General features: G+C 35.3%; 1 protein-coding gene across 11 annotated transcripts in view; it reads left to right on the forward strand.

Moving 5' to 3' along the window:
* Window positions 1-12,500, forward strand: part of LOC135219691 (NAD(+) hydrolase sarm1-like) — a 703,407-nt gene that overhangs the window by 582,785 nt on the left and 108,122 nt on the right. Inside the window, exon 1 of one of the 11 annotated variants that reach the window (XM_064256665.1) lies at window positions 5,969-6,554. The exons of the other annotated variants lie outside the window; for them this stretch is intronic. Coding sequence (XP_064112735.1) covers window positions 6,507-6,554 — 48 coding nt within the window. The 5' untranslated portion in view covers window positions 5,969-6,506. Of the gene's footprint in view, window positions 1-5,968; window positions 6,555-12,500 lie in introns of those variants that run through there. 11 annotated transcript variants of the gene reach the window in all.

Raw genomic sequence — 12,500 nt, forward strand, 5'->3', positions numbered from 1 at the left:
TTTTATAAAAATGAAATTTATACCGAATTTGTTTTTATTAAAAACAATAGTTTATAACAAAAACGAATAGATGTGGAGAAATAAAGTAGATAAGAAAACTTTTTTTTCTTCTTTTTTTCCGTGTAACGTAATGTCAGTAATCATTAACTGTTGGACACATGGGGATCTCCTGACTCAAGCTAACTTGATCTCTGCTGGTTTGGTCAGAATCCAGAGGCCCACATTAGGCCTTTTATCCCCTTCAACTCGTCAGGCCGGGGATCCGTGCAGGCTCAAACTAGCTAAATCTAAACCAACTAGCTAGCCAGGTGCACTACAACTTAACTCAAGACATAGTACAAAAAGAAAAAAAAATCCCATGTAGTGGTTTTTGTCTGCCCGATGAATGATATTTTTTCATAAGGGTTTTTGCCCTTTTGAAGAACAAGTCTGAGTCGGCCTTGGTGTTACGGAGCCGCTGTGTTGTATAAATAAATGACCCTGTCACTTAATACCGTTGTTCTTGTCATTGATATTTTGCCTTTTCAAATTTAGATGCTTTATCTCCGACAATAGTGTAACCCTTCAAGATTAACATTGGTATAATCCATGATATTTATTTCCAAGTGCAATATGGAGAGGTGAAGAGATTCCTACGAAATTGGGTTTCACTTAACTAAAGTGCGGTTTTTTTATATACATTTTACCCTTATAATTAGATATGAATGCGGTGTCATTAAACGATGTATTCTTTTGTGTGAACAAAAACACAGATTGATATTGTTTCATATTATGGTATTCTGATTATTTATGTAAACGGAAAAGTACATTTTGTAATTTTCTATGCTTTCAACAATCTTGCTTTAGTAGCAAGTTGCCTTCTTCCAGATTTCGTGTTCATTTATTTTCAAGATCAAAACAACTACCTAATATCAATTCATATTTTTTTCTGGATATTGACGTAAACAAAAACGAAAAAATTCTATTCATCTTCATTATAATTTCTTGTGGGAGGGAGCAACTCTTCATTCATATCCCCTCGTATTTCAGGGCCTTCAGTGGAAAACGAATCCAAATATGTTAGAACTTAGAGGAGCTACATGATGTTGTGGTTATTGTATAAATAAACATACAGAGAAATGTACACTGTCAATATTCACGCAATGAAACATGCCTTGCTCACTTATACCACTACCATTTTATGTTCTACAAATAGATTTTCATCTGCATTTTATTCTTATAGTATCTAGATTATAATCATCATACCACTAGAACAGCCTCTTTTCGCTCAGTCTTTCAAACTTATGGTGAATATCTCGATTTGTATACTCGAACTCAGTTGCACTGAAGCCTGACGATAAGCCTGTCATTAATATGAATGTTTACGACCTAATTGGTGATCAGGCTCGTATTTGTTTTTGGGTACTAACGAACGCCTTTTTTTTTGTCGTTTACTTGTTTTTTTATTCCCTATTATATCCATTTGGTGAGACTTATAACTTTTACATTTTAGATTGTTTTCCTTCTATTAAATGACAAATAAAATAAAATAAAACATTTTCTCCATTTTCAAGTTTTTATTAATTCCTCAAGATAGATGCATATAGAATTTTATTAGTGAGTTTTATTTGCAGTTCTTATCTTAAGGACGCGTTAAATAGGTCCTATTTGTTAGTTTTGCACTTTAAAGTCCAAGAGAGTAAGAAATGGGAAGAAAAAAAGCAATGAGAGATGGCCAGCCCCGCTGCTAGGGAAAGGTAATGATAGGGGTCGTAAAGAGGGAATTAATGTTTGGTTTTTATAGTTTTTTCATCGTATATTTGAGGACTTGAGGAGGTTATGTTTCCACCCTCTCTCGCTCTCTTTCTCTCTCTCTTATTGTTTATTGTTTATATATATATATATATATTATATATATATATATATATATATATATATATATATATATATACAATGGCCGGGAGTTCATTGAATGTCTTTCTATTTCCATACATTTATTCAAGAGCCGACGTTTCACATTGCTTGATTCATTTCCCTAGCTGAAAAAGCGGTTAAAAACAAAAAATACTTCAATGTATAATGTGAAAGGTATATACAAAAGGTATATATAAATTTGTATATACTTTTCACCTTATATATACGAATATTTATTGTTTTTAACCACTTTTTCAGCCTAGAAAATGCATCAAGCGATGTGAAACGTCGACTCTTAAATAAATGTATGAAAATAGAACGACATTCCATGACATCTCGATCGTGTATCATCCGACCTGCTGCTCCTGTCTTCTGATATGATATGATATATATATATGATAAATATATATATATAATATATATATATATATATATATATATATATATATACATACACACACACACACACACACACACACACACACACATATATATATATATATATATATATATATATATATATATATATATATATATATATATACATTGCCGCTAACAACGTTTGACATCATGTTATCTACACCTGGAGAAGTATAACTTAAGGAGAAGTATAACTGATTAGTGCTTCGTCACTAGTGGGATTCATGGTTCAGTGCAAGGTTTTATATCAACCTTGGTTCAGTGGTCAGAGTCACTGTATATCTTTGTTTCTGAGCAATGCATCGTTTCGAATCCCGCTGGTTAGTTACGAAGCATTTATCAGTTATAATTGGTCTAAGGCGTAAGGTATTCCGGAGTTACAGTGAATTGGAAGTTAAACGACATTTGTGGCCTGATAATTGTAAATATAAAAAATATCACAGTGAATGTGACAAAGCGATTTAGTCACGTTCCATTCAATTCCCATTTTCTCCTTGATGATGTCAGCAATGAATCTTATATTTGGCTGGTAGTCGACTGTGGTAAGTTACTGGTAATGTAGAGGATGACATCCTATGAGCAACATGCTTCCAGATTACTTCCTGCAAACGGAAGTTAGCAATTTCTAAAGCCAAAGTTTGTATGGGGAAAAGGCAAATAGGTTTTAGTTTATGGTAAAGTTGCATATATTGCTCGGGTATTGCAGCATCCCGCGCATCTCGACACGATGTCGCTAAAAGCTTTTTCATGTTCTCAGCCTGGGTCTTGATAAAACTGTTATATTCTGTGAAGTGTTTTCCATTATTGTCTACACTTTTCTTCCGTAAATGAATCACGACTCAGTCGCTTGAGACGTTGTTTGTTAAAACTTGACGACCCTTGATTAACTCATGGCGTGCATCTCCCCAGGTGGCAGGGTGAGTGATGGTTCTCTTGACGAAGACTCACGTCAGTCTTCCTAAGTCATCGCAGTTATCGCCTCTTCCATTCATCATTCGTTCAGCTCTCGCAGAGTTGTTGAGAGGTGCGATACCCGGACAATAAGTCGAGCTGACCAGAAGATAATTATGGAAAAAGGTTACGGAACTATCATCGGTTTCAGAGTGCAATACGTAAGCGGATTTCGTAACATTACGACAGGCGACAAATATTACAAGTCTCTCTGTTTATCTGTATACACACACACACATACACACACACACACATATATATTAGATATTAAAGGACATTTGTAGCTTGAATTAATATATAAATGGATCACGGTTCGATGTGATAATTATTCATATATATATATATATATATATATATATATATATATATATATATATATATATATGACGCACTTCAAGAACAATGGGATTAGGGTTCAATCATCTGGTTTAGAGCACCTTGTGATGATATCTATGTATATATATAGGTATATATATATATATATATATATATATATTATATATATATGCATATTTATATATATTTATATATGTATATATATATTATTATATATATATATATATATATAGCATATATATATATTATATTATATATATATATATATATATATATATATATATATTATTGAATGTATGTATGTATATGCATGTTTGTGTGTGTGTGTGTGTGTGTATAGAATTAGTTTACCAGAGTGCATTTGATGAAACATGCAAATGTATCTAGCTGTAAACGGATTCGCCAAGAACGACAATTCTTAGGGCCAAAATAAACAAAACCAAAGAATCCTGAAGGTACCAAACGTCTTTTACCGGATGAGGCACAATTAAGGCAAGATTCCCGTCCATCTGTTTGTTTTTCATGAGTCTTTTTGACAGTAAGGGTAATAACCCAAATATAGATTAAAGGAAATTTTGTCATTAATAAGTGAAAAATGAAAAAGAAACCTGTATAAAATGCGCTGAAGTTTCTTCGACGCAATCGAATTTTCTGTAGAGCGTATAATGCTGCATGAAACTCTCAGTCACGCCCCATGAAACTCCCAGCCGCGGCTTATCAAACTTTCAGCTACGGCCCGGTGGTGTCGTGTGTTGTTGCACCCACAGCGGTGCCAGACGCACGATCATAAAACTAACTTTAATCTTATATAAAAATTACTGAGGCTAGAGGGCTGCACTTTGGTATGTTTGATGATGAGGGGCGGGGGGTGGGGTTGGGGGTGGTGTTGGCGGCTGATTGTGTGGATGTTCAACGTACCAGATTGCAGCCTTTAGCCTCGGTAGTTTTTAAGATCTGAGGGTGTGCGGACGGACAGACAAATAAATAGCCATCTCCATAGTTTTCTTTTACAGTATACTGAGAATCGAAAAAGTTCTTCATTTCTTCACAATCAAAGGGCAATGCAGACAACTTCATGTCCTTTCCTAGCCCAGGCCGGAAGAACACATGGTTACGGAACAGAGGGAAGATGGATTGGGTGGAAACGCTAGGAAAGCGCCTACCTTTTTCCTTCGCGAGGAAGAAACTTTAGGAATCGGGAAAAAAAGAGAAGCTGTAGGAAATTTTTACCAAAACTTGTTGTATTATATAATGACGTTGTAGGCTTACATTTCTCTTATACTGAAGACTCTTCATGATGAAGACAGGATTATAAAGACGGAATGGAAGAGTCGTTACGTTATGTATATCCTGCAAGGTTCAAATCTCATTTAATGAAGGTTTACTTGCGATGGATCTCGTGTCATGTCACCGTCAAGAGCTGCAATTTTTTCTTAGGTTTGAACATCTTGTCTTATTGCAACATATGATATCAGGGTGAGGAAATGCGTTTGCGTTTTAATAACTTTCTATATTTCTTGAAAGTGACGGAAACGTTGCTAATAAGGTTAGTACATTCTCTCTCGACTAGCTTGCAAATTTTGAAAGCGACTGTCTGCAATCGCCTGTTTAGTTCATATTAAAAAAGAACTAAATTGCCCTGATGAGTAAGAGAAGAGAGCGTTCCCTACGAACTCAGCAAAATTCTTTTTATTGTTACTTATTATTATGTTGCATTATGTGTTTTATTGAGCTCCAGATCTTTCTTCGTGCTAAGTAAGGCAGACTGAAGGTATGTTATTCATTCCTAAGTGCTCCACCAATAGAAAGTCGTGTGTATGATGTCATGGATGTTCCAGCCAATGAGGTGCCGGGAACGTGGTAAACGGTGATGTCATGGATGGTGAGTTCCGCCCTCATATCTATGACATCACAAGAGAGGCGGAGCTTGCTGTATCACTGGATTGCCACTTTAGTGGTCACTGCTTTTGGTCGTTTTCTTAATATTTCAGACGGACAGCGGAACTTTCGTTCCCCTTTTGGTATGGTTTTTATTTGTTGTGAACATTATTTGTGTGGAAAGGAAAGGTATTTAGTTATGGAAACTTTTTCTGTTTACAATTTTAGCAAAGAAAAGCGTTATATTCATCTAGAAAGGTTTAACTTTCATAAAAAATGTAAACTTGTTTTGTGGTTCTATCCTTCGATGTGGCGAGTTGCTTCGTACATAGTTTTCGCTTCATTTTGAATGAAAAATATAAAGCTCATGACTTCTTCAACGACTGACTAAGACTGTGGCATGACATTATCACATCATCGTCTGCAGGTGGCTGCTGACTGAAACATTTTCCACACTAATCATTCCTGCAATGACAGAGGAGGGAGAGAAAATGCCCTGTCCCATGATATACCCATCCCGTCCTGAGTATCTCGTTCAGTCCCACTCTTGAAGCTGTTCCGAGAAGCTGGTGTGTGAATCACGCTTCCGGGTGTGACGGGACTGGTTTCCTATTTCTCTTTTAGACAGTTCTTAAGGAGTCTGCATTTTGTTCCCAACGGGCCACAAGACCAGGTTGAGGGCATCAAATCACACAGTATTGAAGACTGAGCATGTGACAGTTCGTGATCGTCTCAGCGATTGTGAGAATGAATTAAGTGGTGGTGTTTGGTTGGTTGCAGGGAAGAGTTGTCTGATGGTGTTGGGTATCACCGAGTTTACTAGACTCTTCTTCTTTGTATTATTTTTCCTGAATCGTTCACGATGTGAGACTCAGTCGAGAAGATCGTAGTGTTTTTACCAGTGTTTTGGTGGTTGGTTGACTCTGAAAAGAAATTTCTTGGTGGTGAAAAGAAACTTTTTCTAATCGCAGCGGTCAAGGAACAGAAAGGATAGTTGTAACAGGGTGCGACAGAGGGCGGTAGTGGTAATGCCATCCCAAGGGTGCACGCAGTTCGGGGGTGTGATGGTAGGAAAGGTAAGCTCAAGATAAAATTAAACCAATTGATGTTTCTTAATTATTTTGAAAGTGTGAGGTATTTTTGCAAATTGAAAGTTATTGACAAAAACATGGAAGAAATTCCTCATGTAAGCAAGGAGACATGATATGAACTTGATGGTCGCTGGAACTAAACGATTTGAAAACGTTTTTACTAACTGTCAACTCTGAAAGGCCGTAGTAGTAGTACATGTGGCCGCAACAATAATCAGAGAATACTCGCAAATGTTCCGGTGTAATTATCTACGTCATTGCATCGTAATGCTGAATGTTGGACGTATTTGGAAGAAATATGGCTTTTGGTTGTTGGTGAAATCTGTTACATATGCTCAGTGAATAATCACCAGTCAAGTCGAGGTTGACTGCCCTGAATGATTCGTGGTCGTGTGTCCTTGACTGGACAAAAATACGAAGATCAGGTTGCGCTATTAATTGATAACGATGTGGCAGATCCGTGTGTTTACTGACGAGCACCTAAATACAAATTGAAAGGTTTGTTGTATGTTTTTCACATTATCAGGCAACGGAAGAGTAAAAATATTTCAAGGTTATATAAGATAGTATCTGTAGCTTACCAGGTGTTCACGAGTAAACTAATCATTCTATTGGAAGTTCCCTGATAAGACTGATAGTGGAGTTTGAACATAGATTAATATATCTCGTTAAAGAGACATTTCCACTTTCAGTCTGTGATTAAAATGTAATGAGGTTTTAGTCCGTTGATTCTTAGGTATCCATAATATTTTTGCGGAGCTTTTAATTTTCCAGGTATCTTATTTGAATTTCCTGCAGTCATTATGGTAGGCGTAATAGACCTAAATTTTGGTTGCAGTGGTTATGCTGATGAGCTGCGCAATTCAGTGCGTAGCGAAACATCAGCATTTGCAATAAAAAGAGCCTTTGATAATAAAAGTATGTTGCATTAATCTTAGACTATCAAGTCAGAGGTTAAATCTTGGGCTACCGCACATTACATTTCACTATTGCCTTGTTATTTATATGGTTAATAATATTTGTTAACATGACATTAAGGGAAATATTCATATGCTAAACAAAACTTATAGCAACTAGTATATGAGGTCGGTAAACTGGTAATGAAGTTTTTGCACTCGGGCAAATTCTATTGGGATGCTAACCAAACGTCTGCATTGAGGAGAAAATAATTCGTGTATACAGATATTGAATTTATCCTGTGTACTCAACACGCTGCAACTTTTCATTGAGTATGGAGGGGTTTTTTTTCGCAGTCATTTTCTCAATGAGGAAAAACATTTATCGCATATATATTTCCGTTTTTGTTCGGATTCTTTACTGAATGTTCAATTGTTTATTAAGTTGAATATTTACATAATTATTCTAAGAAAAATAAACGTGGTATTATTAACGATTCAGTAAAGATAGAAATGTGCATTGAATAATTTGATGAATATATTTTGATGAAGAAAATATTTCGTTATCATGATCATTATTATTCAGCACAGGATGCCGGTAAAAGTGGGAAACGAAACAGCCAATACGATGTAAGTCGGCTAACGGTAGCAGCTTCAATTAACGGTTGCATAGGTAGGAAAAACATCTGGCGATTGTCTCCTTTGCAATTGTAGTAATTGTAGAAGTTGAAGGAAATTTAATTCAATATAATGTAATTTACTTTATCATTAAATCCTAGAAGATGTTGTAGGAAATTAAATTATAACTTAATTTAGTATAATATAAACTACTGGAAGGTGTCGAAGGAATTTGAACTTCATCAAGGGGGTCGCAGCATATTTTCCAAGTGGGGCAAATCTTAATACGTACATGAATAGTTTCTGGTATCAAGCAAGGCAGCCCTTTTGACTGTTTGAACTAGCAGAGTAATTCCAAAAACAGTACCAGTGCCTTCATTTCTTTTTTGACTAAAGCACTTATGCATATATCACAATATCATATATATATATATGTATGGATATATATATATATATATAAATATTAATATATATATTATATTATAAATATATATATATATATATATATCTTATATATATATATATATATATATATATGTACGTACGTATGTTGTGGAATTCCAGTGCCAATCATTTAAGTGAAGCAAGATGCGACAAAGAAAATAAATACACTAAGTTACATTGGTAATCTTTCCAGAATTTTTTCATTATACTACACACACATATAATTATATATATTATTTAGATTTTTTAATAACTATGGTATAGATTATTTATATGTATTTATTTTAATATTGCAAATTTTTTCCAATATTAGGGGTGCAAATTTTTTGCCGCCCCGCCACGCCCCCCCCCCCCCCCCCCCCCCCCCCTATTTGACCCCCACCCCTCCCCGGCCCCCCCCCCCCCCCCCCCCCCCAAAGCCCCCCCCACCCCCCCCCCCCCCCCAACCCCCCCACCCCCCCCCCCCCCCCCACCCCCCCCCAAACCCCTGCCCCATACGCACTGGTGCCCATGAATTGAATATCAGTTAGCTTATCATTACCTTCTGGAAAATTTTGAAGGAAGTTAAATTCAACCACTTAGTTAAGTGTAAGATGGACTTTTGGAAGATTTTAAGGTGAATTTAATATCATATAATTTTTTATAACATTGACTCTAGAATGTGTAGATGGAAATTGATTTTTATATGATTTAGGTTAATTTAGTTTGATATAAGTAAACTGTAAAATGTGAAAACAATTTTTTGAATCAATAAGAGGGGGGAAATGATATCTGCTGAATGATCAAATGAGATGTCATCGCCATAATGAAGTAAATAGATTATAATGAAGGTCGAATATTTTATACCCAGAATTGTGTATAATATTAAAAAGTTGCTCGATCCCACAAAAAAAAGTAAATAAATAAAAAAAAGCCGCTTGGGTTCATTTTTTGTTTCGACTTCAGCTGGCACCAGGGATCACATGGTCAGGATAAGAGAAAAATATTTTTTGCAAAATCATCGGTACTGTTTTATTACGTCAGGGTTATATAGGAAAATTCCCCCGGCTTGGTCTTTAATCGAAAATAGGTGCTTGAAACAAAAGACTAATTAACTTTCTCCCTAACCTTTATTGGCATTTTAGATTATTAATATTATTATGGTTAGTTTAAAAATGCGTCAATAAATTATTGAACGTTGATTATTATTATTATTATTATTATTATTATTATTATTATTATTATTATTATTATTATTATTATTATTATTATTATTATTGATTAGTTTTCTCAGACAACTGAGCTAATTTATTTAGCTCTCACAGGGTTGGCAAATTATTATTCCTAAAAATGAGGATAATGATGATGCCAAAACTACCCCAAAAGATACTGATAATAATAGTAATATTTCTAGGAATATCTCTAGAGATATGATAATATTAATACTAGATTATCCCAAAGAATACTGGCAATAATATTGCCGAACGTAGCACATTAATTTCTCCATTTAACTCGTGATCCCCAATTGCCAGCACAAAACATGAAGAGACAAATATCGCTGATACTGTCACTGACACTGAGTTTGTGTACAAGATCACTAGAAGCATTTGTCAGTTTGTCGCCTCCGAGACGTCCGCAGATTCATTTGCGGCAAGGTGTTAAAAAAAGGAATAAAAACGAAAGACTCATTTGCACAGAAATTAGATGTTCTTTACCGGCAGAGCTTGAAGCCATCACCCGTTTTGATCTTAAGGGTTCAACTTCTTTGTTCTCTCTCTCTCTCTCTCTCTCTCTCTCTCTCTCTCTCTCTCTCTCTCTCATTCGTTAATGATCGTCGTACCTGGAAAAGTAATTTTTTTTTTACCTTGCACGTCTAATTTGGTTTGAATTCCTAAATGTCGCTCATAATCATGAAAACAATTAGTCTCTCTCTCTCTCTCTCTCTCTCCTCTCTCTCTCTCTCTCTCTCTCTCTCTCTCTCTCGTCCCATAGATGTGTTCTGTTTTTCCTTGCCTTTTTTATATTCGCTATAATAGTTCTGTATCGAGAAAAAGTCAGTCCACACTTCTTATATTTTCTACCCTTTAACAGAATGTAACTGGAAGGTTTTAGTCTGTCTGTTATCAGCAATATATATATATATATATATATATATATATATATATATATATATATATATATATATATATAAGTAAAGTTCATGTATAAGGCACAGGCTTGTAACGAATTCAGGCTTATAACGAATGAAAGTGAATTCTCTGGTCCAACTTCAAATAAATGTACTTAAAATTGTATGTATGCAACGAATTATTTATTACTTAATCAGGTTTAGAACGAACTGTTTTGTACGTCCCGGTGGCAGTTTTATTAGTAAAAGATACACGTTGTAACCAAGTGATTATTTTATCGTTAAAGAAACATGAAACAACTGTTATCCCAATGAAGCAGAAGAATTAATATGTTGCTACTTTTTCATTTAAAGGTTTTAAATAAATAAAAAAACTACAAACATAACTTTCATTTTGTTTTAAATATTGAAATGCATATCCAGTTCTTAAACTAACGAGGACTTTTATTGAAATGTATTAGAAATCTTTATACACTTAGGAGGATCGATACTTTATCGTCTGGGTTTCATTCTGTATCGCAACAGGGGAGGTGATCCAGTCATTTCAAGTATCTCCTTGTATAATGAATGGTGCCTATAACGAATTGCAGACGACAGTTCCCTAGAATTCGCTATACACGAACTTTACTGTATATCATGAGCGATTCAGTAGTAAAGGCATAAAGGCAGCAGCGGTCGCTGTCATGTTTTATTGGTTTTTCTCTGGGGCTTGGAAAATGGTTTAATGGTCTATATATATATATATATATATCTATATATTAGATATATATATTATATATATATTATATATATATATATATATATTTATATATATCACTATTATGTCCTTACCCATCAGACGAGGTGATAGCAGACGATGTTAGCCTTCCGTATTTACTAATCCGTGTATTATCCGCTCTGATAGCGACCCACCATATTCGACTCAACGCCAGGTACATAATTCTCTAGTCAAGTCAGCAGAGGCAAATCAAACCCTGGGAATCTTGCTGGTAAGACCAATAGTCCACAAGTATATTTATATTTATTGTGTTCTCATATGCATTCATATTATGCAAGTATCCGTACATTAATTACAATTTCTGTAGATTTTATCAGTCAACTTCAAAGAACCAGTTCCATTCAACAGTATTTTTATGGTAAGATTAAAAGTAAACAAATTGCCTCTCTTCAGAAAAAATCCATATAATGAACGTCATGCATTAATGGGATTTTAAATAGAGGTCTTGGGAAGGAAAGCTGATATGTGTCTTAATTAGGAATTTGCTAATACGTGAGTCTCACATCCAGTTCCCACGATGGACAAACAGCCCTCAATGAACCTACGTGCGTGTAAGCATTTTGGTTGCCTAAATAGTAGCTAAATCCCACCCACTGTCCCTACTGCGCCGTACGCTGCAACGACGTGTCATACGATGAGTCAATTTTGGGGTGGGCCTGGGATTTTTTGTAGAGCTCCAGATAACACGGTTGTCGGAAGCATCCAGAGTGGGAAAGTGAAACGAAATCAAGAGGTTTTTTGCCAGATTGTTTATCAGCGTGTTGGTCGGCGTTATTGGGAATTACTCCAGGATTTGCCAGCGTAATGACGCGCGGTGCGTGAGAAATGAATTTCATGGTTTGTTTTTGTTGTTTTTCGTTCCGCCAAGGAGGATGACTGGTTTCTTTTATGTAGTTGCATTGTTTAAATTCCAATGCGGGTCTTTGGATAGACATACAAGTTTGTAAAAATACTATACTATTATTGATATTATTACTCAGAAGATGAACCATATTCATGTGGAACAAGGCCGCAGGGCCATTCACTTTATATTCAAGCTTCCAAAGAATATTGTGGTGTTCATTCGAAATGAATAAAAGAAGGTAATA

Source organism: Macrobrachium nipponense, chromosome 1 (assembly GCF_015104395.2).
Source record: "Macrobrachium nipponense isolate FS-2020 chromosome 1, ASM1510439v2, whole genome shotgun sequence".
NCBI classification, from domain to species: domain Eukaryota; kingdom Metazoa; phylum Arthropoda; class Malacostraca; order Decapoda; family Palaemonidae; genus Macrobrachium; species Macrobrachium nipponense.